Source organism: Capsicum annuum, chromosome 3, assembly GCF_002878395.1.
Source record: "Capsicum annuum cultivar UCD-10X-F1 chromosome 3, UCD10Xv1.1, whole genome shotgun sequence".
Lineage (NCBI taxonomy): Eukaryota > Viridiplantae > Streptophyta > Magnoliopsida > Solanales > Solanaceae > Capsicum > Capsicum annuum.
This window is the reverse complement of record NC_061113.1, coordinates 158,498,777-158,526,205: the sequence shown is the minus strand read 5'-3', so window position 1 is coordinate 158,526,205 and position 27,429 is coordinate 158,498,777. Positions and strand designations below refer to the sequence as shown.

The 27,429-nt window shown below is 38.4% G+C and overlaps 1 protein-coding gene across 10 annotated transcripts in view; it reads left to right on the top strand.

The window, feature by feature from the left end:
• The first annotated feature begins 342 nt into the window (after nt 1–342).
• Nucleotides 343–27,429, top strand: part of LOC107863592 (DNA-binding protein SMUBP-2) — a 55,247-nt gene continuing 28,160 nt past the window's right edge. For 6 of the 10 annotated variants that reach the window (XM_047408398.1, XM_016709586.2, XM_047408396.1 and 3 more), the window contains exons 1-6: nt 343–597; nt 1,309–1,413; nt 1,507–1,575; nt 3,499–3,588; nt 4,026–4,109; nt 4,544–4,708. In XM_047408398.1, coding sequence (XP_047264354.1) covers nt 481–597; nt 1,309–1,413; nt 1,507–1,575; nt 3,499–3,588; nt 4,026–4,109; nt 4,544–4,708 — 630 coding nt within the window. In that variant the 5' untranslated portion in view covers nt 343–480. The remainder of the gene's footprint in view (nt 598–1,308; nt 1,414–1,506; nt 1,576–3,498; nt 3,589–4,025; nt 4,110–4,543; nt 4,709–27,429) is intronic. The other 4 variants (XM_016709587.2, XM_016709585.2, XM_047408399.1 and 1 more) reach the window with 2 other exon arrangements.

The following is a 27,429-nucleotide window of genomic DNA, read 5'->3' as shown; positions in this document are numbered from 1 at the left end:
GTCTCTTGAGTTAAATGACGAATTTGCCCTTGATCGTCCTCCACTAGCTCAAAGAAAATTCTGAACACTTAAGAAGGAGCAGATGTTTCTCTATTGTTGGAACAAAGAGATGAAGGAATGGAGTCATTTGGAAATGTTGAGAAAAAGATGGAAAAATAACTCTTTTGTCTCTTGAGCTAAATGATGAATTTGCCTTTGATCGTCCTCCACTAGCTCTTTTATATAGTAGAAATATGAAAGTAATTTTATAAAATTAAATTCATTATAACGAACTAGTATAGAAGGTAAATATACCATCTTTTTAATAGTAGGTAAATATGAACATTTTCCCTTAAATAAATAAAAACAAAAAGAAAAAGGAAAATTTAGGAAAGAGAAGTTGATAGCCCTTTGAAAATTCGCAGTGATAAAGTAAGAAAATTGGCTTCCAACGATCGTCATCATCGTCGTGGTCACTTTGAGTTCTTGGTGCGAGTAACAATGGAGAAAGGGAAAAGCACCAGCAAGAACAAGAAAAAGAACAGGCCAGCATCCTCAAGTGCCATAACTAAGGAGCAATTCGTTTCCACCATGACCCCTTTAATTGATTTGGAAAAGGTATATCCTTTTTGTATATTTTCTTTCTTGGCATATATATCAGTCAGATACATGCAAAATACGCCCTCACCACTTACCACCTTTCAGCAGTTTTTAGCGTTTGTTTACCAGAATCCCGAATCTATGTTTTTGTTCAATTGATGTTCTCTTTTTATCTTTTTCCCCCCATTAGAAATGATGTATATTAAAGAGGTGAGCACTGTATTTATAGAATAATCTTTTCCTTGATAATTTGTTAACCAAATGCTCCCTCTGTCCCTAATTTAACCGTCTTTTAGGCAGTCAAAAAGTATGGAATTCGACCATCAATATGTTTTGTCTTTTGAATTACTACTGTTATCCTTGTACCACCTAAATTGGTGTTAAGATGCAAATTAAGCTAGGATGCTGACATTAAAGGGGGAAATTTGCCCTATGTGAGCTTCGCAACCATAGCCGAGTCCAAGCTGTATATGAGAGAAGGACTGTGGTAGATTGGCAGCTAATATAGCTACATTCGAATTAGAATGAATATTCTGAATACTGAAATAGTTTGGGCTTCATGGACAAGATTAAAGTTGGCCCTAATTAGTTTGTGAACTGGATGTGGTTGATGGTTCAGTTGGACACCTAAAGAGGGAAAGAGGAAGTACTTGTTATTGCTAGAGATGGTGTTCTCTCTTTTTCCACGAAATGCTGATATTGTGCTGTGTTACCTTATGGTGTTTTTAGGGTGCTGAACTATCAGTTTCTATGTGCTCTGCTGAAACGAGGAGTTTGGATTCTGCTCAGAAGAAGGGCTCTACTATTCTTAATTTAAAGTGTGTTGATGTCCAGGTATTCTCTTCCAGATGTTTGCTTATGCTATCTTGGGCACATTTACATTAAATTTTGCAGGGTCTTTTCACTAGTTTCAGGTTTTATGTACAGACAGGTTTAATGGGCAAGACGCTTCTGGAGTTTCAATCAAACAAAGGGGACATCCTTCCGCCTCACAAGGTGAACTCTGATATGTTTTAAGGGAATTTCTTTCTAATGCTTTCAAACTCCGGGCATTTTATTGCAATTATAAAAGATATTTTCTCGCTTAGAGAGCAATGCTGTCAAAGGTGAAAAGCGTAAAAATGTGGCAACTGTCTGTTTGGCATCAAGTGAAAAGAAAAATTAAAGCACTCGTTTCATTGACAAAGTGGAGGATGAAGAGAAAAAAATATGTATATGTAACCCAAAAACATAATTATAATCACAAACAAAGGTCACCGGACCAAGGGTTTGAAAAACTTTCAACTGAATGAAATTTATGGAGTTAAAACCTTGTCAATCAAATTCAAACCCATTCTTATTTTTAACTCAAATGCATAGATGTACTTTTGAGCATCTAATTCAACTTAGTGACTAATTTTTACTTGAAACTTATAGTTTTCTGTTCATAATCAGTAACATATTTACTTATAACGTTTCAGTAACAATTAATTATTGCTTTTCCAGCTAGGTATCCCTCAATGCTGCTCTTTTTAACAAAAAGTTTGTGGCTGTTGAGTTGCTCACCTTGATATCTTGGTACCTGCACTAAAACACCACCTAATAGAAGTGATGTGCACAACCTGCACTTTATTTAGCTTCAGGGTTTTAAGCTGCTTCAACTGGGCTCACAGAGGTTCATGAGACTAAATATTTAGAAAAATATATTCTTCTTAACACTATTCGATTCTTATTGTAACTAGGTCACTTAGGCCAAAATTGTTGCAATTAATGGAGGTCTAATACATTAATTTTTATCAAGATTTAAGCATATAATTGATCTAAACAGATCTTAATCATTAAAATTTGGAACAAAGTCTGAATGTCATTACGAGGTATTATTGCGTAGAATAATAGTCACCACCACTCTATCCACAATAACTAGCCACCACCACTAATCACCTCTGCCATCACAACTACCACCACCATTATCGTCGTCAACCACCAACCACTAATCAGCTCTGCCATCACAACCATAATTGGCAATCAACACTTCTGCCCCCCTACCACCTCCATAATTATAATTATATCCATTATTACCACCATTGCCGCTGCTGCCACTTCCACCACCACTATCAACAACTACCATCACTGCGGTCAATCTCTACTACCAACCAACTCTACTATTACAACTATCACTACTGCCAACTACCACCAACACATTATCAACAATCACACATATTCAACTCACCACCACTGCTGTCACCGTCACCACCTCCACCACCACCACTCTGGTCAATCTTTACTGTCGACCACCTCCACCATCACAATTAGCATCTCCGTCAATTACCACCAACACATTGTCAACCACTATATGTTCTTCAGTCACCACCATCAACACTGCCAACTACTAACATCTACCAACTTCACCATCACAACCGCCACCACAACCAATCAGCGCCATCATGGAAGTCACTACAACACCAACTACATCCACTATCACAACTATCACCGCCACCATTATTAGCCACTAACACTAACCATTATCATCACCTCCACCATTACAAACCATCTCTATCATCACTAGCAAACATAAATGTTTCATTTTTTTCCGATCAAATAATGATTTTCTTTTATTAAATTAATATTTTTTATAATATTTAATAAATTTTCTATTTGAATTGTACATTTATTTTGTTTCACATTTAGATGTTGAAAAACAAACAATCTTAATCGTTCAATGTTTAGATCTAGAGACATCTTAATCATTTAGATGTGCATTCATATTCAGACGTCTTAATATTAATGAAAACAAATGAGGCCTTACTCTGTTTGTGTTTTCCTGGTATCATGTTTTACTATTTCGATCAGAAATTTTGAACTTCCCTTCTGCTTGCCCCTTGAGTTTTCTTCTTAATTAGCACTTATTGTTTTTTCTTAAGATAATTTCCTCTAATGCAGTTTGGCACTCATGACATTGTTGTTCTGAAACCAAGCAAAGCTGTTTTAGGATGTCCTGCACTTGGACAGGGAGTTGTCTACAGACTAAAGGTAATGTAGCTCTAAAGTATTTACTAGTATACAAAGTAGAGAGAGAAACAAAAAATGAAAAAGAAAGGATGTGAAACGAATATAATGTTGATCTGGCACCCAAGGGTGTGGCCTAGTGGTCAATGAAGTGGATTGAAAACCGGAGGTCTCAGGTTCAAATCCCAATAGAGGCAAAAAATCACTAGGTGATTCTTCCCATCCATCCTAGCCTTGGTGGATAGAGTTACGTGGTATCTGTTGCTGGTGGGAGGTGGCAGGTATCTCGTGGATTTAGTCAAGGTGCGGGAAAGCTGCCCTGGACACCATAGTTATCAAAAAAAAAAATATTGTTGATCTGAGATCAAAATACATCTTTTTTTTTCTTTTTTAACTGAACTATAGGTTATTGGTAATGTTTTTCTGTTGGAACTTCAAAAATTTGTTTTCTCATTGAGCAGGACTCATCTATTACTGTTGCATTTGATGATGTCCTAGAAGAAGGTCTGAATAATCCTTTACGCCTTGAGAAACTGGTAAATGAGGTACATGATTCTTGATGCAAAAATTTGTTGCGTAGGTATGCAATACATTTGATAGAGCTGACTGAGTACCGACACCGCCTTGATATAACAAAAGAAGTATTTAAATCTTGTTTCTGGTTTAGTTGATAAGTACATAGGATACAATTTGATATGACTTGAGCTTTTAAGGATCACCTATGTTTTAAACAGTAAGGTCTGACCTGAATACATTTAAGGTAGTGTCTTCCCTAAGTCGCAAGGAAGCTTTTCCCTTTACCTTTTGAAGGAGTCAAAGTTAAATTTGCTATGTATCCTGTTATTGTACATTTTGATGGTTTGGAGTTCAGATAAAAGGAAATTTCATGCTCTGGAAATTCTATAAGTTCTACTAGTGTAGAAAAGATTATGTATGGAATTTTGATGTTCAAAGTCTTTCTATTGGAGTTGCTTTGTAGGTGACTTACCGTCGGATGAAAGACACATTGATACAATTGAGTAAAGGTGTGCTGAAAGGACCTGCCTCTAACTTAGTTCCTGTCCTTTTTGGGGAGAGACAACCAACAATGTCTAAGAAGGATGTCAATTTCACTCCTTTAAATCGCAACCTTGATCACTCGCAGGTTGTGAAGTCATCAATTGTTTTAATTATTTTGTTACCTACGCCCCTATTCCTACTTTATCATTTTCATCTCTGCTTTTTACGTTTTCTGCTGGCGCTTATTCTTTCATAACCAATGTTCGGACTAGTCTGTTTCTTTTCTTTGCAGAGAGGCAAAAAGTACCTTGCTTGTTATATTTGACTGTCTTGTCATGTATACCATCTTGACTTATGCCAGTCTTTAGGCACCCAAGGGTATGGCCTAGTGGTTAATGAAGTGGGTGAGAACCAGGTTTTAAGTTCAAATTCCAGCAGAGACAAAAACAGAGACAAAAACACTAGGTGATTTCGTCCCATCTATCCTATCCTAGCCATGGTGGATAGGGTTACCTGGTATGTCTGCTGGTGGGAGGTGGTAGGTATCCATGGAATTAGTCGAGGTGCGTGTGGGATCGAAATTGAGAAGGCGTCATGTGGAAGCTAAAAATTGCAAACCACCGCGGCGGTAGATTAGATTACAAAAAAACTATACTTAAAACATATTAGTGGATATGGTTTGGTCAACTCATCTACATAATGAAAACTAAATTAAAAGCATAAAATCTATTGCGAGAACAATCTCCCCCTAATTAAAACTTTTTAAACGACTACATTATGGATGCTATTGTGTTATGGTTTGAAAAGAAGGATCTTTAATATATAAAGGCCCAAACTTTTCCATCCAAGAAAGGCATAACCAAATATGGAAGAGTTTTATATTTTCTTTCAGGAAAAATAAAAGCAATTATAGTAGTACTTTGACTTTTCTTTAATAATGTTAAGAGTCCCACATCGGAAAAGGAATGGACAATTTGTCTCCTTATATGGATTTGGTCAATCCTTCCCTCATGAGCTAGCTTTTGGGGTTGAGTTAGACCGAAGATCTATTCTCTATATGTTATTAAGGCACAGGTACTTGGTTCGCTCTATTTTTTTATTAGAGCCTCTATGATTTTGTTAGAGAATAAAAAAAGCTTCCGCAGTTGGTAGGCAGTTATAACTCATATAGCCTTTCATCTGGCCAATGATCTTATCTTCAAGGTGCCTTTATGGGTGGAGTCTGCTTCTTGGGCAGTAGAATCTGATCGGAATCAAGACTGAAATTTTCGGAAGGAGATGCTTGGAAATTGAGCAATCGCATTGATGAAGGAATTACGATGCCTTTTGAGTTCTAAGGAGAGAAATTCAGCGACTGTGAAAGTCTGACATATGCATGCCAAGTAACAATCAGAATTTATTTATAGATTAATTAAATGGCCATGTGCCTGTGAAAGGGAAGGAGCCAGTTTCTTACCCTAAAAATACCGGTCCTAATATTAATCCAGGGAAAGACAAGAGAGCTATTGGGCCAGGAGGAAAGTCAAATTTTAATTATTATAGAGGCCTAGGAGGAAATAATAGAGGTTAGAAGAGTGTAGTTAAAACGGTCCAAAAAGTTATATTTAGGCCCAAATTAATGACCCATTTATAAAGACCCAACACACTCAAGTTATTGGGGCATTGGAACTCTTTAATTCTTTTGACCCTCTTAGCTTTGAGATAGAAGCAAATCAAATGATTAAGCCTATGATAGTTGTGGATGCTGACCAAAATTAGAGCATATTAAGGAAAGAATCAAGAGCTATCAAAATTGCATTTGTTTCGGAGGATGATATAGGCGTAAATCTACAGAGCCTTCCGTTTGACGAAGATCATGTAGATATAAATGTTGACAACATTGGGGTACTGCCAGGAGTATATTTGAATAATGGGATGGCGGAGGAACTTTCTTATTCCAACCATGAGGATCATAAAATGGTAGATGCGGTAGAAAATATCTTGATGCTTCCAGGGGAAAATATTCTCAATTTACAAGAAAAATTGAACCAAAGTGAAGCTTCAAATTGGGTGAAAAGGAATATGATAAAGATTAGCAAATAGTTGGGGATTAAATTGGTGGATGTGGAAGATAAGCTAATGGAACTTTTTTTGCGAATTGAAAGTGCCCGTCCTAAAAAATTTGCTTCTTGCTCCTCATCATCTTCTGCAGGAAAGGCATCGCCAAATAAGAAATTAAAAAGGGAGAGGAAGCTTTTGGAGTTTGGTGTTGTTTTGGGGGTGAGTCCAGTAATGGTGTCATGGTGTCAGGAGCAGGGGTAGGAGGGCTATAACATATGGTCAATGAAGATGAAAATTATATATGCTAGAATATTAGGGGGATAAATGACAAAGATAAGAGAATTATGGTTAATCTTCTACTACGAAAATGGGATGCATATATTGTTTGTTTAACCGAAACCAAGATGAAAAGGGTGGATCATATTGTATCAAACAGATAAGTGGTTCAAGGTGGTCTGAATGGTTTGAGGTCGAAGCACAAGGCAATAGCGGAGGAATTTTAATTTCTTGGGATAAAAGAAGATGGAAATGCTTGGACAAAGTTCCGGGGCAACATTCACTTACTGTTTTAATGGAAGAATGTAATTCTGGTCTTCAATATGCTTTTACAGGAGTTTTATAGACCTTGTGATAGAAAAATCAGGAAAGAATTATTGCGGGAACTTGCTGCGATCAATGGAATTATGGCACAACCATGGACTGTGGGGGAGATTACAATGTTGTTAGTGTGAGAAAATATAAGAGAAAATATTATTGAATTGTTGTAACTACATTATTACATTGAGGCCCTATTTATAGACACTACATTCCAATCCTTTTCCTAATAGGATACTACGTTACAATCCTTTTCCTAATAGGATTCTATATGCTATTCCTATTCCTACTCATATTCTAACATTCCCTCTCAAGCTGGTGTATAGAAGACATATGTACCAAGCTTGTATGGATGTAACTAATATGAGAATCGGTGAGGGACTTGGTGACGATATCTGCAAGAAAACTGATAAGGACTGCTTTGGACGTCTGGGAGACCTCAATTGAAATGGAACAAACTGAAAAAATGATCCAAAAAGTAGTAAATATTGCCGTAAAGTCGATGTGTCGATGGAAAATTGTCGAAAACTGGTATAAAATATACAGGTCATCTCAAAATCAAGAGACGAGTAGATCTTGAACATGAAAGTCATCGAAAACTTAGCCGAAACATGCTCACACGCCCGATTATTAGATTTGATGGCTGAAAAGTGACTACAATCTGAGGAAAAAAAAAGTATGTGAGTAGGGTTGGAATGATGACACGACCCTACTGAAAAAGAGAAATATGTATAGGATCGGAATGATGGCACAACCCTATTGAGAAATAGAAATTGTATGAGTAGGGTCGGAATGACGGCACGATCCTACTGAAAAAGAGAAATTATATGGGCAGGGTCGGAATGATGGCACGACCCTACTGAAAAAGATTTGAGGAGTCACCAGAAAGACGTACGGAACTATGTAAATTAAATCTGAGAGTCACTAGAAAGATGCATGGTGCTATGCAACTCAGATATGAGACAGTAGTTTGGAAAGATGCACGGTGCTACGCAAATCAGATATAAGAAAATAGTCACCGAAAAGAAGTACGGTGCTAAGAAAATAGATATGAAAAAGTAGTCACCGGACAGATGCATGGTGCTACGCAAAGATATTAGAAAATTGTCACTAGAAAGATACACAGTGAGTCAGTGACCCAACTTTTGGTAACATAATTATTGGCCAGACGGGCGGCATATATGGATTATAGCCGCCTACCGGCAGCAGAAACTCTTTGATTCTTTACCAAGATCGTGGAAGCTCTGATACCATGTGAGAAAATATAAGAGAAAATATTATTGAATTGTTGTAACTACATTATTATATTGAGGCCCTATTTATAGACACTACATTCCAATTCTTTTTCTAATAGGATACTACATTACAATCCTTTTCCTAATAGGATTCTATATGCTATTCCTATTCCTACTCATAGTCTAACAGTTAGATTTTGCAGAAGAAAAGATTGGAAAGGCTAGAAACACCAGAGCAATGAGGGAATTCTCAAAACTTATTCATGATCTCTCTTTGATAGATCTTCCGCTTTAGGGAGGTACTTTCACTTGGTGAAGAGGCAGAAACAGCCAATGCGCTTCCAGAATTGACAGATTCCTTATATCAGAAAAGTGAATGAATATTTTAAATTCGTCAAACGTAGGGTTCTCTCAAGAACCACTTCAGATCATTGTCCAATCATGCTTGAATATGGTGAATGCAGAAAAGGAAAAGGATATTTTAAGTGTGAAGATATGTGGCTTGAACACGAGGGCTTTGAGGAAATGCTTGATAACTGGAAATGATTGATAACCGGTGGAAATCCTATGAGGAAATGATTGATAACCGGTGGAAATCCTATGTTGTACAGGGGAACCAGATGTCATTCTTGCTAAGAAGTTAATATAATTGAAATGTGATTTTAAAAAATGGAATAAAGAAGTGTTTGGGAGCTTGGAAGAGAGAAAATAAAGCTTTGGCAAGACTAGAAAAAATTGATCACGAGGGCAGTATGTTTCAAAACGAAGAGCATATTGTGGCAGGAAGAAATTCAATAAATAAGGAGTTGGAGGAGGTGGCAAAGGCTGAAGAGATCTCATGGAGGCAAAAATCCAGGCGTTTGTGAAATAAACAAGGCGACAAAAATGCCAAGTTTTTTCATAAACAGGCAAATGTACTTAAAGATTCAATTGTATTGACAAAATGATGATTGACGGGGAGCTGGTGGATGATGAGGAAATTATAAAGGAACATATTTAAGATTTTTATCAAAATTTGTTCAAGGAGAATGAAGAATGGAGACCAAATTGGGAGAACGAAGAGTTGAAAAGACTTCCTGATGAAGACAGAGTGGCTTCAAAGACTTTTTACCATGGAAGAACCGAAAGTTGTCATTAAATCCTTTAGTGAAGATAAGGCTCCAGTTCCCGATGGATTTAATTTGCATTTTTTCCAAAGCTGCTGGAACACAATAAGGGATGATGTTTGGAGAATAGTGGAAATTTTTCATCAGAAAGGCTCTTTTGTTAAAATTTTAAATGCCATTTTTATTGCTTTGATTCCAAAAAAGAAGGGGGCAGTTGAGGTGAAAGATTTTAGGCCTACCAGCTTACTCAGGAGTGTACAAAATTATTGCTAAGATATTGATCGAAAGGCTCAAATTGATGATTGACAAGTTAGTGTCAGATCATCTGAATACATTTATTAAAGGGAGGCAAATAGCGGATGCAGCTTTGGTCGCCAATGTAAGTATTGAGCAACTAATGAAGTCAAAGAGGAAAGGAGTTGCTTGCAAACTCGATCTTGAAAAGGCCTACGACCATGTCAATTAGTCATGTCTATTAAATACTTTGAAACAAATGAATTTTGGTGATAAATGGATTGAATGGATCAAGTACTGCATTTCTACTGCAAAATTCTTTGTATTGATAAAAGGGAGTCCACATGGTATTTTTAACTCTCAAAGAGGTTTAAGGCAAGGGGATCCATTGTCCCCTTATTTGTTGAAGTTTTCAGTATGATGATGAAGTGAGCTGAAAAATTGGGTTGGATAAAAGGCATGAGCTTTGGAAGAAATTGTGTTGATAAGGTTATGATATCACACATTTTTTATGCCGATGACACTTCTTTTCTTTGAAGCAAATAAGGAACAAATACTTTATCGTAGAGGGATTTTTGAAGCTGTTACAGGTTTGAAAGTTAATCTGGCAAAGAGTAGTATTTTTAGCATTAATGCAGATGATTGCATAGAGGAACTAGCAGATGGGATATATGGTGGAAAAATTTCCCACAGTTTTTTAGGACTTCCACTAGGGGCGAAAAGGAATGATAAAAGTATTTGGCAATGTGTTTTGGATAGATGTATTAGTAAACTTACTCCATGGAAGAAATAATATTTATCTTTTGGGGGCAGATTCACTCTTGTTAACAGTGTTTTGGATGTTATGCCTACTTATCTAATGTCCCTATTCTCATTGCCCGTGAATGTGTAGAAAAGAATGAACTCTTTGAGAAGTCAATTTTTATGGGAAGATAATGTAGACAAGAAAAAATTTCATTTGGTGAAATGGGAAGTGGTTCTTAAAGACAAAAAGGGAGGTGGCTTAGGAGTGAGAAATCTGAAGCTACATAATAAAAGTTTGCTTCTCAAATGGTTGTGGAGGAAATTTGGAAAAAGCTTATAAATGTTGTTTATGGGAAGAAGGATAGATGGAATATTATTAATGGGGGAGTATGGAAGAACATAAGCAAACTTTGGGAAGACATTAGTCAATTCATCAGGAAATAGAGAAAAAACTAAATTTTGGATAGATTTTTGGGTTGGTGATGTATGTTTAAAGGATAAGTTTCCTTCTTTGTTCAATTGTTCTTTTAAAAAGGATGGGAGTATTGCTGAATTCCATTCTAACATTGGTTGGCAGCCGAGGTTTAGGAGAAATTTGCATGGCCGGGAGAGAGAAGATTTTCGTCTGTTGCTTCAACAATTGGGATCGGTGCATATTGATCAGAACAAGGTGGATACTCTAATTTGGTGGGCAAGTAAAGACAAGAAATTTACAGTTAAAAATTGTTACAGTCAGGTTACTGAGATAATTCTTGGCCTTGGAAGATGATATGAAAGACAAAGGCTCCAGTTAAAGTAGCATGTTTTGGATGGGTTACAACTTGGGAAGCATGCTTAACTCAAAATAACTTACAAAAAAGAGGTTTTATTCTATGTAACGGATGCTTCCTGTGTCAAGAAGATCAAGAAACCGTGGAGCACCGTTTTCTCCATTGTAAAATTTTTGGAGAATGTCACGGTGATGCCTCAAAAAGTGAAAGATTTGTTGGAAGGATGGCAAGAATAGGCGATACCAAAAGAGATAAAACAGATATGGAGAACTATTCCGTTGTGCATCTTATGGACAATTTGGTGAGAGAGGAACAAAGCTTGCTTTGAAGGGCAACGAACGCCCATTTTTAGAACTAAGGATAGATGTTTACATAATTTGTATGTTGAGAGTAAAGACAGCCTAATAGAGAGTTTGAACCATTATATGGACTTAGTGGATATGCTAGAAAAAAGAGTATAAGAGGCTTTTTTTTTCCTTGTTTTTTGATGTTTCTGTTCCTTTCCTTGTACCATCTTGATACCTTTCAATAAAATATGTACCTTATCCAAAAAAAAAAAGCAAAAGTTGGGCCAATACTACATGCATGAAAAATAATAATGCTAAGAAGGACTGATTTGAGAAATATCTGGGACAAAGAAAGTAGTATCCGTGCATATTTCCGATGACTACTTTCTTATAATCTGATTTGCGTAGCGCCGTGCATCTTTCCGATACTACTTTCTCATAGCTGATTTTGCATAGCATTGTGTATCTTTTCGGCGACTATTTTCTCATATCTGATTTGCATAGCACCGTGCATCTTTTCGGTGATTACTTTCTCATATCTGATTTGTGTAGCACCATGCATCTTTTCAGTGACTTCTTTCTCATATTTGAGCTGCGTAGCATTGTCTTTTTGGTGACTCCTCAAGTCTGATTTGCGTAGTTCCATGCATCTTTCCAATGACTCCTCAGATCTGATTTACGTAGTTTCACTTTTCGTCACTGTTGTGTGAATAACAACACCACTAAGAGGTCCAGTGTTTTCTTGTGAACAAACCCCAACCAGTGTTGTTGTGCGCCGCTAGGCACCTCCAGCAAGATCCGACCATGCGTCGATGCATGAGCCTGTTTTGGCCAAATTTTTGGCAACTTTCCAGTTCAAGATCTACTCGTCCCTCAATTTCGAGATGACCGATATATTTTTTACTAGTTTTCAGTAATTTTCCTATGACAGATCGACTTTTCGATGACTTTTACTACTTTTCCGATCATTTTTTTAGTTTGTACCTTTTCAACTGAGGTCACTCAAACGTCTCAAGTAGTCCTTACTAGTTTTCTTGCAGATATCTTCATTAAGTTCCTCACGAAGTTCTTCACTGGTTCTCGTATTAATTACATCTATAACAAGCTTGGTACATATGACCTATATACAACAACTTGAGGGGGAGTGTTAGAATTGAGGGGGAGTGTTAGAATAGGAATATGATAAGGAATAGTATATAGAATCCTATTTGGAAAAGAATTGTAATATAAAGAAAAAAGTCAATTCTTTTTTTTGATTGGTAATTGTAATGTAGTCTCCTACTTGAAAAATGATTGGATGTAGTGTCTATAAATAGGGTTTTCATGTAATAATGTATATGGAAAAAGATGATTGACTAATTTCATTCATATGTTTCTATTTCATAGACATGGCTTTATATACATACATAGGAGATTGTGGAGTAGAATCACCTAAATCCCATGAAATTTGGGATTGTATAGAATCATTATTGTACATAAAGGGAAAGAATCATAGGCTAGATATTCTAGATTACAATTATCCTAAGAGGATCAGATCTTGATATGATGAATAACAACAACAACAAGAACAAACCCAGTGTATTCCCACAAAGTGGGGTCTGGGGAGGGTAAGATGTACGTAGTCCATACCGCTACATCCGAAGAAGTAGAGAGGCTGTTTCCGATAGACCCCTGGCTCAAGATAAAGAATAGTAAATAAGGGGGGATGGGTGACATAAAAGAAAATCAGGAATAAGAAATGATAAAAATAGTAATCGTAGAAATACGAAATATGAGAAAATACTGGCGACATGAAATAAGACAAATAGGAACTAAGACATAAGAAAAAGGGCACCTACCTATGTACACAGTCCTAGGGTTATTTCCCCGGCTACACAAGATCTCTCCTAACTGCATTCTACAACCCACACTCTCACACTAGCCTTCTACCCTTATCCGCGCCCTCCACACCTTCCTACCTAGGGCCATGTCCTCAGTTGAAGCCGTTCCATGTCATGTCTAATCACCTCCCTCCAGTATTTCTTCGGCCTACCTCTACCCCTCCTGAAGCCATCCAAAACAAGCCTCTCACACCTACGAATTGGGGCATCCGCGCCCCTCCTCATCACATGCCCAAACCATCTCAGCCTTCCTTCCCTATAGTAAGCCCACACATCCAACACAACATTCTCATTTCCGCCACCTTCAATTTTTAGATGTGGGGGCACTTGATTGGCCAACACTCCGCTCCATACAACATGGCCGGACGGACTGCCACTCTATAGAATTAGCCTTTAAGCTTAAGGGGCACCTTTTTATCACACAACACCCTCGAGGCGAGCCTCCACTTCATCCATCCTGCTCCAATGCGCTTAGAGACATCTTCATCAATCTCACGATTTCCTTGAATCGTAGACCCAAGATACTTAAAACTGTCCCTCTTACAAACGTCCTAGGAGTCCAACCTCACCACCACTTCATCCTCCTGCCTTAAGTCACTAAACTTGTATTCCAAATATTCCGTCTTTGACTTACTTAACCTGAACCCCTTAGACTCAAGGGTTTGCCTCCAGACCTCTAATTTGTCATTCATATCCCTCCGCGTCTTATCAATCAATACTACATCATCCGCAAATAACATACACCAAGGCACCTCGCCTTGAATACCCCGCGTCAACACATCCATCACCAGCGCAAAAAGGAACGGACTAAGAGTCGATCCCTGATGTAATCCTATCTCGACCGGAAACTGCTCTGAGTCTCCTCCCGCCGTCCTCACCCGGGCATCAGGGATCTTGATATGATGAATATCTTCCTTGAAATCCTCTTATTAGCCAACACTCTCCCTCAAGCGGTTGAATGGATATCTTCCATTCCTAGCTTGCTTATTAGATCTTGAAACATATTGTTTGGTACTCCTTTTGTTAAAACATCGTCCACCTAATCTTTTGTAGATACAAATGGCTTACAGATGAGTCCACTATCCAATTTCTCCTTAATGAAATGTCATTAACCTCAATATGCATAGTGCGATCATGCTGTACAAGATTATGAGCTATGCTTATTGCTGATTTATTGTCACAATATAGTCTCGTAGGTCCTTCCCATCTCATCTTCAAATCAGCAAGGATTATCTTTAACTATAACAACTCACAAACTCGCATAGCCATAGATCTAAACTTAGATCCGAACTTGATCTAGCTACTACATTTTTTTTTTCTACTCCTCCAAGTCACCAGGTTTCCTCCTAAGAAAGTGCAATATGCAGAACATGACCTTTGATGCACTAATGAACCAACATAGTCTGCATCAGTATAAGCCTCTATAACTGACTCCTCTTTTGAATAGTATTCCTTTTCCCGTAGTTTTTTTAGGATACCGTAGAAACCTATTGACAACTTTGTGAGAAATAATGGGGAAAAATATTATTGAATTGTGTGTTTACATAATTACATTGAGACCCTATTTATAGACACTACATTATAATTCTTTTCCAAGTAGGATTTTATATGCTATTCCTATTCCTGCTCATATTCTAACCCCCCTCCCTCAAGCTGGTGCATACAAGTCATATGTACCTAGCTTGTTACAAATGTAATTAATACGAGGACCAGTGAGGGACTTGGTGAAGATATCTACAAGTTGATCACTTGACTTCACAAATTTTGTAACAATATCTCTTGAGAGTATCTTTTCTATGACAAAGTGACAATCAATCTCTATATGTTTAGTTCTTTCATGAAACATTGAATTTGATGCGATATGAAAGGCTGCTTGATTATCACACACAAGTTCCATCTTATCGGTTTCTCCAAATTTTAGTTTTCTCAGCAACTGTTTGATTCAAACTAGCTCACAAGTTGCTACAATCATTGTTCGATATTCTACTTCCGCACTAGATCGAGCAACCGCACTTTGTTTCTTACTCTTCCAGAATACCAAATTACCTCCTACTAAAACACAATATCCAGATATAGAACGTCTATCAGAGGTTGATCCTGCCCAATCAACATCTGCCCAATGATATGCTCATGACCTCGATCCTCGAAGAGTAGTCCTTTACCTGGAGCTGACTTTATATATCGCAAAATACGAACGACTGCATCCCCATAACTATCACAAGGGAAGTCATAAAATGACATGAGAAGTGACTCCACAAGACTTTAAGTTGATACACAGAAAGACTTCTTGAACTTCACTCTTGTCACCTTCCCTTCCTCTGGTGGTCCTTCCGACCACCGAAATCTTTTTCTTTTCTTTTCTTCTTCATACCTTTTGCTTTCTTGTAAGTTTGACGATGTATAACACCATCTAGTAGGCTTCACGTCTTTCGATATTGAAAAGATCTACTGCTGGGGTGTGGTACGAGTGGACAGAAAGAGGTAGAAATGCAATCACAAGGACAACTTTCAACAAAAGATCTATGGAGTGGATTGTTTAGATCTTGAAAGAGGCTTCTAAGACACGGGGAAACATAGTTCGAAGATGGAGGAGATCAGAAGGGGTAGCAGAGCTCTTTTGCGCCCGAAATTACAACAGCCATGGAAGATACATTAGCTTGATAAATGTAAGTGGTAGAAGAAGAGCTGTTCTCATTATCCCAGAGCTAACCTTTAACTCCGGGTGGACAGCACGACAGATAAGGTGGCAAGGTTCATCGGCAATCACCAGTCAAGAAGCAAGCTAGAGGAATATAGATTAACTGACGATAACATTCCTTATGCAGAGATGCTCAGAATCTATAAATGGGAAAACAGTGAGGGGAGGGGAATATATGCAGGAGTGACAATGCTTAATGAAGATATCATTAGCATTAAAGACCCTCCTAGTGACCAAAGTGAAGTTTTAAAAAGGAGTTTGGTGGGGGAATTTAATGTTGTTGTACCATTATCAGAAGTTAGAAAATGGTCTTCATCCTTGTGGAAACAAACACATGGAGTGAATATCTACGACATGGGTAGAAGTTTTTTCCTATTTGAGTTCACTTCCAAACAAATAGCGAAGCAAGTCATGGAAGGGGTTTGGGAATGGAAGAAATCCCCTGTCAAATTAGCATGGTGGAATCCATTAGTTGGAACTGTAGAGGGGAGGAACAAACCGGTTTCGATTTGGATCAAAATTGTAGGTCTACCTCTACATCTTTGGTCACAAAAGGTCTTCAAAGCCATTGGAGATTGTTGTGGAGGGTGGATCGAAACAGAGGAGGAGACCACACTTCGTAATCACCTTAGGTGGGCAAGAATTAGAGTTCGCAGCGACGGATCTAGCATTCCGAAGGAGATTAAGGTCGAAAGAGATGGTATCATCTTCGAACTGCAGATCTGGACAGAGTTGCCGCCGAAGTTTTACGTTAGAGAAGGACGAAACCCTAATTCTCTTACCCAACAGTCTGTTGGTAGAAAACCATCGGGTAAGGAAGCGTCTGCTGACAGTGATAAGTTTTTGAAAGGGACCAGACCTAAGACATGTGAGGAGACAAGTGATGTGGCTGAGTCAAGTGGGGCAAAAAATTGGGCCCTGACTATAAGAAATAAGCATGTGGGCCTTACAGAGTATTTGGGCCAGAGTCCATTAGAAGCGGATAAGTCTCCTCTTATTAAAGAAACATGTGACCAACACATGGATTCACTTAATGGACTTAAAGTCATTAAAGACTTGGCAGAAAATTTTATTTCAGCATTCAAGAGCTGGGAGCTCTCCTCTGCTATGGAGAAAACAGAGAGGAAAGAAGAAAACCCCTCAACAATTGTGCTACCATGCATATGGGCAAGTTCGAAAGGACATAGCCATGAGGGGGATGAAACAATCGGGCAGTCAGAGGCTAATGGAAAGCTAGATGAACCTTGTAATCTTGAAACAAGAGAGGCTGATTTGCAGATTCAGCAGATACACGAACCACATCCAGTGAACATGCAGAGCCCAATAAAGCACGAAGCAGTGGAGATAGATACACCAAGTTGGGTGAATTTACATATACTGGAACTAAGCAACACTTATGGAGTTGCTTTTGAAGGTTTTGAGAGTGAAACTCTGGCCCTTCTCATGAGAATTGATGAGAGAAAAATGGCAATTGAGAATATAAAACTAGAAAAAAGCAACACAACTCCAAAGAGCAGAGGCATAGGTAAAAACGAATTGAAAAACCTACAGTCTAGTCTCAACAAGGAGGTGGAAGGGGCAAGGAACAGGGGGAGGAACTTAAGTTTGACTTTTAAATGAAGGTAAAGATTCTGTCATGGAATGTAAGGGGTTTAAACAGCTGGACAACTAAGACCCTAGTTAAAACTTGTTTGTGAAAATGGAAGGCAGATGTGGTTTGCTTACAGGAAACTAAGGTGAGCAAAGAAGTGGAAGACGTGGCAATCCAGCTATGGCCATGTAGATGGATGAGATGTGGTTTCATGAAAGCAGAGGGTAGCAGAGTGGATATTTTAATAATGTGTGATAGCAGGGTGTGGGTGGGCACTAAGGTGGAGGAAGGAAATTTCTCACTCACTTACAATTTTGAATCCATACAAGATTCATTCGGCTGAAACTTTACTGGTGTGTATGCTCCTCATACTAGGGTTGAGAAACTCGAATGTTGGGAGGAAATAGCCGCAATGAAAAGCTTGAGTAAAGGGCCTTGGGTCACAGGGGGAGATTTCAATGCTATCAGGCACGTGGTGGAAAGAAGGGGATGTACTAGAACTACTAACATAATGACTGATTTTTCTAGATGGATCCTATTCTAATTGGGGGTAAATACACTTGGTCCAGGGGATCAAACCACCAGGGAAACACAAGGCTAGATAGATTTCTATACTCTATGGAATGGGAGGAAAACTTTAGGAACATTAGACAAAGAATCCTGCCTAAGGCAACCTCTGACCATAATCCAATTATTTTAGAGTGTGGAGACTGGGAACAAAGGCAATCTTACTTTAAATTTGAAAATTGGTGGCTTAAAGTGGAAGGATTTAATCAACTAGTACATGACTGGTGGAATGGTTTTCTAGTTGAAGGGTGCCCTGATTACAAATTATGCACCAAACTGAAGATGCTTAAACTTAAGTTGAAACAATGGAGCAGAAATACCGTTTTTGAAATGGCTAATAGAAAAAACAGTCTCTTTGAAGAGTTGTCCGTTTTGGACAAAACTCAGGAAGATAGGGAGCTATCACAAGATGAACAGATGATAACGGCAACAATTTTGGTAGACCTAGAAGTTTTGGCTAAGCATGAATAAGAAAGATGGAGACAAAAGTCCAGAGCTCTTTGGCTTAAGCAAGGGGACAAGAATACCAAGTTCTTTTAGAGATCGGCAACAGCTTATAGAAGGTACAACACAATTGATAGATTGGTGGTAAGGGGGAGGAAATCCAGGCGCCAAAGGAAATCAAAGAGGCTTTGATAGAATTTTATTCTAATTTATAGACAGCATCTGAAACCTGGAGGCTGACATTTGATTTTACAGGTTTCCCTACAATCTCTAGTGAAGAAAATGAATGGCTTCAAAGACCATTCACAGATTCAGAAGTTTTGCAGATCTTGAAACAGTGTGATGGAGACAAAGCTCCTGGTCCTGATGGATTTACTATGAGCTTCTTCAAGGCATGCGGGGAAATCTTGAAGGATGATTTCATGCAGACTTTACATAATTTCCACCGAAGGGGTTTCTTCTAAAAGTCTTTCAATGCCACTCTCACAGCATTGATTCCAAAGAAGCCTGGAGCAGTTGATCTTAAAGGCTTCAGACCTATTAGTCTAATAGGAGGAGTATATAAAATCATCTCTAAACTTATAACTGAAAGACTCAAAACAGTTATTTGGAAATTAGTGGATGAGCACCAAATGACTTTCTTGAAAGGAAGACAAATTCTAGATGCATCCTTGCTGGCAAATGAACTGGTGGATTCAAGGTGCAAGCAGAAGAAATCAGGCATCTTGTGTAAGCTGGACATTGAAAAGGCTTATGATCATGTCGACTGGAATTTTCTTCTAAAAATTCTAAAAGACATGGGTTTTTGGTAGTAGGTGGATTAATTGGATCAAGAATTGTATCTCAAGTGTGAAGTTTTCTCTCATTACAAATGGCAAATGTGAAGGTTTTTTCTAGTCACATAGGGGTCTCGGGGTCTCAGACAAGGGGACCTATGTCACCCTTTCTTTTCATACTAGCTATGGAGGGACTCAATCACATGTTTAGGATAGCAAACACTAATGGCTGGTTGAAAGGTTTCAACGCTCAAATTGGAAGAGGGGAAGAAGTGGAGATCTCCCATCTGCTTTAGGCAGATGATGCACTGATTTTTTGTGAAGCAGAGGTGAGTCAAATAAGGCATTTGAGAGCTATACTAACAATTTTTGAAGGTATCTCAGGCCTTCATGTTAACTGGCTCAAAAGTCATATTTTCCCCATAAACCACGTTGAAAATTTACAAGTGTTAGTTGAAAGTTTGGGTTGCCAGATGGATCTCTTGCCAACAAAATACTTGGGATTGCCACTAGGAGCAAAGAATAAAGAGCTGGAAATATGGAGTGGGGTGTTAGAAAAAAGTGAGAAGAAATTGTCAAGCTGGAAGAGTCAGTACCTTTCACTAGGTACCTTTCACTAGGTGGAAGACTTACTCTCATCAAATTGGTGCTAGATGGATTTCTTACCTATATGATGAGCCTCTTCCCCATCCCAAAGAGCATTGAGAAAAAATTTAACAGTATGAGAAGATTATTTCTATGGCAAGGTAACAAGGAAAAAAAGGGGATATAATCTTTTGAAATGGGATGTTTTAAACCTGAGTAATCAACAGGGGGCTTGGTTTGAAACACCTTAACAATCAGAACAACTCTCTTCTTCAAAAATGGCTATGGAGATTCTGTTCAGAAGAAGGGGCTTTGTGGAGAAGATTTATAGCTGGGAAGTATGGCTTGCTCAACCAATGGACAACTGAAGAGGTGGTGGGCACCTTTGGGTGTAGTGTGTGGAAAACCATAAGAAGATTTTGGCCTCATTTCAACAACATCACAATCAATATTGGTAATGGATTGAGAACTGATTTCTGGAATGAAGTGTGGGTTGGAGAAGACAGCTTAAGGAATGCCTTTCCCCAACTATATATCCTAAGTTCACAGAGAAACGCCAACATATCTCAGCTGTGGAGTCAACAGGGATGGAACTTAATATTCAGAAGAGCACTCAATGACTGGGAAATTGGGGAGTTTGCTAATCTCCTTGAAGTCCTGAACTCTTTTCCAGGTTTGTTATTGAGGCCTGATAGGTCCAGATGGAAACTGCACAACAAAGGCTTATTTACTGTCAAGTCATGCTACTGGAAGCTAAATACTAACCACACTTTACTGGACAAATGGCCTTGGAAGTTGATTTGGAAGACCAGAAGCCCCCTAAGGTAGCTTGTTTTGCTTGGTTGGTATGCAGGAAAGCATGCCTTACTAATGAGGCTCTACAGAGGAGAGGGTGGCAGATTTGTTCAAAATGTGTTATGTGTGACCAGGAAACAGAAGTGAATAACGACCTATTTTTGCATTGTAAAGCTGCTACAAGTCTTTGGAATATGTTTTTGTCTATGCTAGGAGTCAGTTGGGTAATGCCTAAAACAACTCTGGAATTGCTTAGCAGTTGGAAGGGATTTGGTAACAGAGGAAGGAAGAGATTTGGTGGAAGACTATTCCAGCATGTATATGGTGGGCTCTGTGGAAAGAAAGAAATGCTAGGTACTTTGAAGGGCAAAAAACTAGCTTACAGATGATTAGAACAAATTGTATAAGTCTCTTGTTTTTTTGGTGCAAACAGATTTTGGTAGGGGATGTAGTAGATTTAGTTGATTTTGTAGGAAACTTGTAGAAAATACGCTTTTGGGGTGTGCCCACCACTCTATGGGATGCAAGTTTCCAATTCATCATTTGTTTGGATGATGAATTTTTGGTGTGAATACAATGTTACCTTTATCCAAAAAAAACACTCATTGGAAAAGATATGTCAGGTCTAGTCAGTGTGAGATAATTCAACATTCCAACCAACCGTCTATACCTTCTAGGATCACAGAGTGGCTCCCTCTGTGCTGGCAGAAGTTTAGCGTTTGGATCTATAGGAGTGTCAATGGGTCTACATCCCATCATTCCTGTCTCCTCAAGAATGTCCAAGGCATAATTGCATTGAGAAATAACAATACCTGATTTGGACTGAGCAACCTCAATACCTAGAAAATATTTCAGTCTGTCGAGGTCTTTAATCTGGAATTGTTGAAAGAGATGTTGCTTCAATTTAGTGATACCATCTTGATCATTGTCGGTGATAATGATATCGTCTACATAAACCACCGAATAAATACATAGATCTGGTACTGAATGTCGATAAAACATTGAGTGATCAGCTCCACTACTAATCATGCTAAACTGCTGAATTACTGTGCTAAACTTTCCAAACCAGGCTTGAGGGGATTGTTTCAGACCATAGAGTGACGTGCGCAATCGACATACAAGGCTACTAGACTCCCCCGAGCAACAAAACCAGGTGGTTGCTCCATATAGGCTTCTTCCTCAAGATCACTGTGCAGAAAAACATTCTTAATGTCCAACTGATAAAGAGGCCAATGACGAACGACATCAATAGACAGGAAAAGACGGACAAATGCTATTTTAGCCATGGGAGAGATAGTGTCACTATAATCAAGCCCAAATATTTATGTGTATCCTTTGGCAACAAGGCGAGCCTTAAGCGGATCAACCCGACCGTCTGGACCAATTTTGACCGCATAAACCCAACGGCAATCAAAAGTAGATTTATCTGCAGAAAGAGAAATAAGCTCCCAAGTACCACTCATATGTAAAGCAAACATCTCATCTATCATATGCTTCCATCCTGAATGAGAAAGTGCTTCACTTATAATCTTAGGGATGGAAATAAAAGACAAAGATGATACAAAAGCATAATGGGCTGATGATAGACGATGATAACTCAAGAAAGTATAATGTGGGTTAGCATTACGAGTGGAACGTATACCTTTTTGAAGTGCAACTGATTGGCTAGGAGGAGGCTAGTCCGCAGCAGGAGCAATGTCCGACGCATGACATAAATCATCTGGGACTAATGTTGGACGGGAACGACAAAGATAAGTCAGAAGTGGTGGCACCGTAGCTGGAGATGTAGAAGTAACTGTTGATTCCTCAAAGGTTGGTGCAGGTAAGACTGGAGATACGGGTAAGACCTCAGAGATATCAGGATGATCAGAAGGTGTATAGTAAGGTTAAGATGCAGAAAATGTGACATCGGCGGACATAAGGTAGCGAAGAAGGTCCAGTGAATAGCAATGATACCCTTTTTGAACTCGAGAGTAACCATGTAAGACACATTTGAGAGCACGAGGGGCTAATTTATCTTCTCCAGGTGCTAGGTGCTAAGTTATGAACAAAGCATGTGCTCCCAAAGACACGAGGGGGAAAAGTAGAGATGTGACTGTGGAAACAATATGGAATGGGGAATTTGATTCTGAACGGAAGATGCTGGCATTCTATTGATTAGATAGCAAGATGCGAGGATTGCATCACCCCTAAAATGCAGCGGAACATGGAATTCAATAAGAAGAGTGCGAGCAGTCTCAAGAAGATGCCTATTCTTCCTTTCTGCTATACCGTTCTGCCGAGGGGTGTATGGACATGCTGTGAAGGAATTTGAAGAGGTATGATGGTAAAGGCCTTGTGATTCATGTCCTATACCAATCGTCTGTCCTGTACTGCAGTCTTACATTAGAAAAGAATCATAAAAAAAGTGATACTACAATGAAAGACGTGTCAAACGACTAACAGATGCAAGATTAAAAGGACAACCTGGGACATAAAGAACAGAGTCTAGAGTAACAGAAGATAGGGGTTTGGCTTGTCCAACTCCTTTTGGTTTTGTTTGGATCTCATTGGCTAAAGTAATAGAAGGAAGAGATTGCGAATAACAAAATCAAACAAAAGTGTTTTGTTACCAGAAATATGGTCAGAAGCACCCGTGTCCATAACTTATGATCTAAGAGTACTAGACTGTGAAACACAAGCAAAAAAATTACTAGCAACAGAAGCATCAGGCGGAGCAACCGAGGCTATTTGTGGAAATGTCTGCTTACTTGCTCGACTCTGAAGGAACTCATCATATTCTTTCTTGGCAATATGAGCATTATTGGATGGTCGATTAGGCTGTGGAGATGTTTGTTTACTTGCTCGATTCCAAAGGAACTCATTATATTCCTTTCCAGCAATAGGCTCATAACTGGGTGGTGGATCGTGCAAAATATGACATATATCCTGTATGTTCAATTTTATGACAATAACTACACTTCGATCGAAATTTTTCAGAACGACCTCCTCGTCCATTCTCCATAGGCTGATATATTCGTTTTTCTATGGTTTGAGATGCAAGAATAGAGAAGTCAACGGTGGGTGATGAAATTTTGTGACTAGAAGGTGCGGCAAGACGACGCAGACGAGAGAATAACTCATCAATTGGAGGAATCGTGGGACTAGCTAAAATCTGATCACATACCCAATCATGGTCAGTAGAAAGTCCAGCAAGTATAAGAACTAAAAACATCTGTCTGTGCTCTTGTTGTTTTTCCACATCCACAGTTAAGGACATCAACATATCAAATTCTTCCACGACTGCTTGTATTTGTCCCAAGTATGTAGACATATCAGATTCTTGTTTCTTCAAGTTGGTTATTCAAGATATCACATCATAAAAATGAGAAATGTCATTAGTGTATAAAGTATGAGTCTTTTTCCAAACTAAATAACATGTTTGGAATGGGCGAAACAAGAGCATTAACTTGGAAGCAATAGATCGCCATAAGAGACTATATAATTGAACATCAACTTTCTCCCATTGTACTTTGGCTTTCGCATCTTCCGCGCTAGATTTTGCCTTTTCATCTACCACACTAGCATTGATCTTTAAGTGATCTTGGACACCTTGACCTTTGCACCATAACTTAACTGAGGAAGCCCATGCTAAATAATATGAACTTCCCATTAATGGTTCGAAAGAAATCATAGGACTTAACTTCCAATTCCAGTATTTTTGGAGCCAAAAATATCATACCCAAAAGACATTTTGGGAATCTTTACTTGAAAACACCAAGAAATAATCCGGATGTTTGATATTGCTGAAAAGTTGCCTAAAAATAGTGAAGTAGCCGGAATTAGGGTTTTGTCGATTGTAATCTGGAAAAGCTTGTCGGAATCTAAAAAAGGAAATTGGTCGAAGGTCGGTAGATGGGGGACCCCAACAGGAACAACTTAACAATTCAACCGGAGAAGAGCTCACGCGCTGGCGCGTGAAACAGATCTCGCCGGAATTACGGGATTCTGGTAGGCGCGTGGGGCGTGTGGCTTGTATTTTTTCTGTGGTTTTGGTTGGATTTTTGTCGCCTGAGATTTCCGATCCTCTTGGTGGTGTTGCATTTTTCACACAACCAACCAACAGATAATGACACAAATCAGTCACGGGAAATTGACATATGGTGACTGAGTTTTCTTTTTCTGAAGTTTCTCACCAATGCTCTGATACCATGTGAGAAATAATAGAGAAAAATATTATTGAATTGTGTGTTTACGTAAGTAAATTGTAGACCCTATTTATAGACACTACATTACAATTCTTTTCCATTTTGGATTTTATATATTATTCCTATTCCTACTTATATTCTAACAAACTTGAAAATGTGTTTCTTTAGGATTATGCATAAATTGGCTAACATCACTTACAACGAAGGAAATGTTCGGCCTTGTACGAGACAAGTAGATCAATATTCCTATAAGCCTTTGATACAAACCTTTATCTACCGCCGAATCTTTTGGAGCATTGCACAATGTATGATTATATTCAATTGGTGTAGCCACTGGTCTACACCCTAACTTTCCTGTTTTTTTCAGCAAATCAAGCACATACTTTTACTGCAAAATACTCCCTCCGTTTCATAATAAATGAATTGTTGGATTTTGGCACACAGATTAAGGAAAAAATATTAAAGACATAAATTTAACACAATTTTCTATTTTTACCCCCAAAAAAGAAAAAGTTGACTTTGTAATACCTTTTCAAAAGTTAATTGGTTGTCAAATCATAAGGGTAAATTTGGAAAAAAATTCAATGATTCACTTATTGAGAAACATCAATAAATACCCCAACAATTCACTTATTCCGAAACGGAGGGAGTATTTCTTGTTTTAAGTGTGCAACTTTGATTCCCAGAAAATACTTTAATTTCCCAAGCTCTTTGATGTCAAGTTCTGTGAGTAAAAACTTCTTTAGGTTTTGTATCCCCTCTGAATCATCACCTGTTACTATGATGTCATCCTTATAAACTAATAATGTTGTCACCTTTCCTTTTTCTGAGTGTCTTATGGACAAGGTGTGATCTCGTTGACTTTGTCAATATCCTAGCTTGGTCATGACCTTAGTAAATCTTCCAAACCATGCACGGGGTGATTGCTTTAATTCGTAGAGTATCTTCTTCAATCTACACACCATTCATTTCTTGCTTTCAAAACTAGGGGGCACCTCCATATAAATCTCCTCATCTAAGTCTCCTTGTAAAAATGAATTTTCACATCAAATTTCCAATTAAAAATCGCAGCCAATGATAATAAGATTCGTACTGTATTCATTTTTGTCACTGGGGCAAAAGCCTTCAAATAATCAACTCCATAGGTCAGTGTATAGACTTTGCTACCAACCATTTTTTAGATCTTTCTATGGACCCATCTGGCTTATATTTCATAGTAAACACCCATCTGCACCCCACCGGCTTTTCCCTTTTTAGTAATTCTACAATTTCCCAAGTTTTGTTTTTTTTTCTAACGCTTCCCTTTCTACCTTCATAGCTGATACCAGACTGTGTATGAAGAGATTTCAACCAACTCAAGAACAACAAGATAAACAACAAGTTGCTAGTGAATCGAAATAGGCCTCACACGACTTCCCTAGACTTTGAGTTTGTGTTTTGAACAAGAAAATGAGATAAATAACAAGGCAACAATGCTAGTGAATCGAAAGTCCCACACGACTTCACTAGACTTTTAGATTCAACAACACAAAGTTAACAAGATTACAAAAGAGATAGAAACTTGATATACAATATTCAAAGATCTAAGAACCCTAACAATGAGAAAGGACCCTAAGAGTAGTGAATATCAATACCAAGTTCTTACTTGGACCAAGAGGAACTCAAGAATCCCAAGATCCTAGTTTCTAGCCAAGAGACAACACTAGTATCTCTCTTCTAGTGAGTTTTCGAAATTGGGGCTTCTCCAATGGAAGAGAGAAGTTCCAAAATATTACAAGTGTTTTGTTGTCTTCCAAAATATGAATGAACTAACTATAAGACTAGCCCTAATAAATGGCTTATATAGTCAATTACAAAGGAGGGGCAAAAGACCAAAATACCCTTGACATTAAGTGGGTGGGTTTGGGGTGTTTTGTTGGGCCTCTTCAAACTTTAATAAGTATAGGCCCTTAGATGGGCTCACAAGGGCGTCACACACGGCCAAGGATGTGAACGAGGCTTGGAGTCGTTGCAACTCACGCGCTTGACTTCGTGTGAAAGGTCTCGAGCTAGGAATTCCCATATCAATAGCTTTCTCCCACTCTTTGTTTCTTAATGCTTTTGGCAAATTTCTGGGGATAGAAATTGTGTGGAGGTTATAGAGAAAACCTTTATGACTTGGGGATAGGTTTTGATATGATATTAAAAGGCTCAAAGGGTGTTGTGTACAAGTTCTGGTTCCTTTTCTGAGTGCAATGGGAAGGTCAAGGTCATTAAGTTAGTTAGGTTCGTTTTCATGATCAATTTGGTCTGGTGTTTCTGATGGTTCAACAGTTTCAGGACGGGTAGTAAGA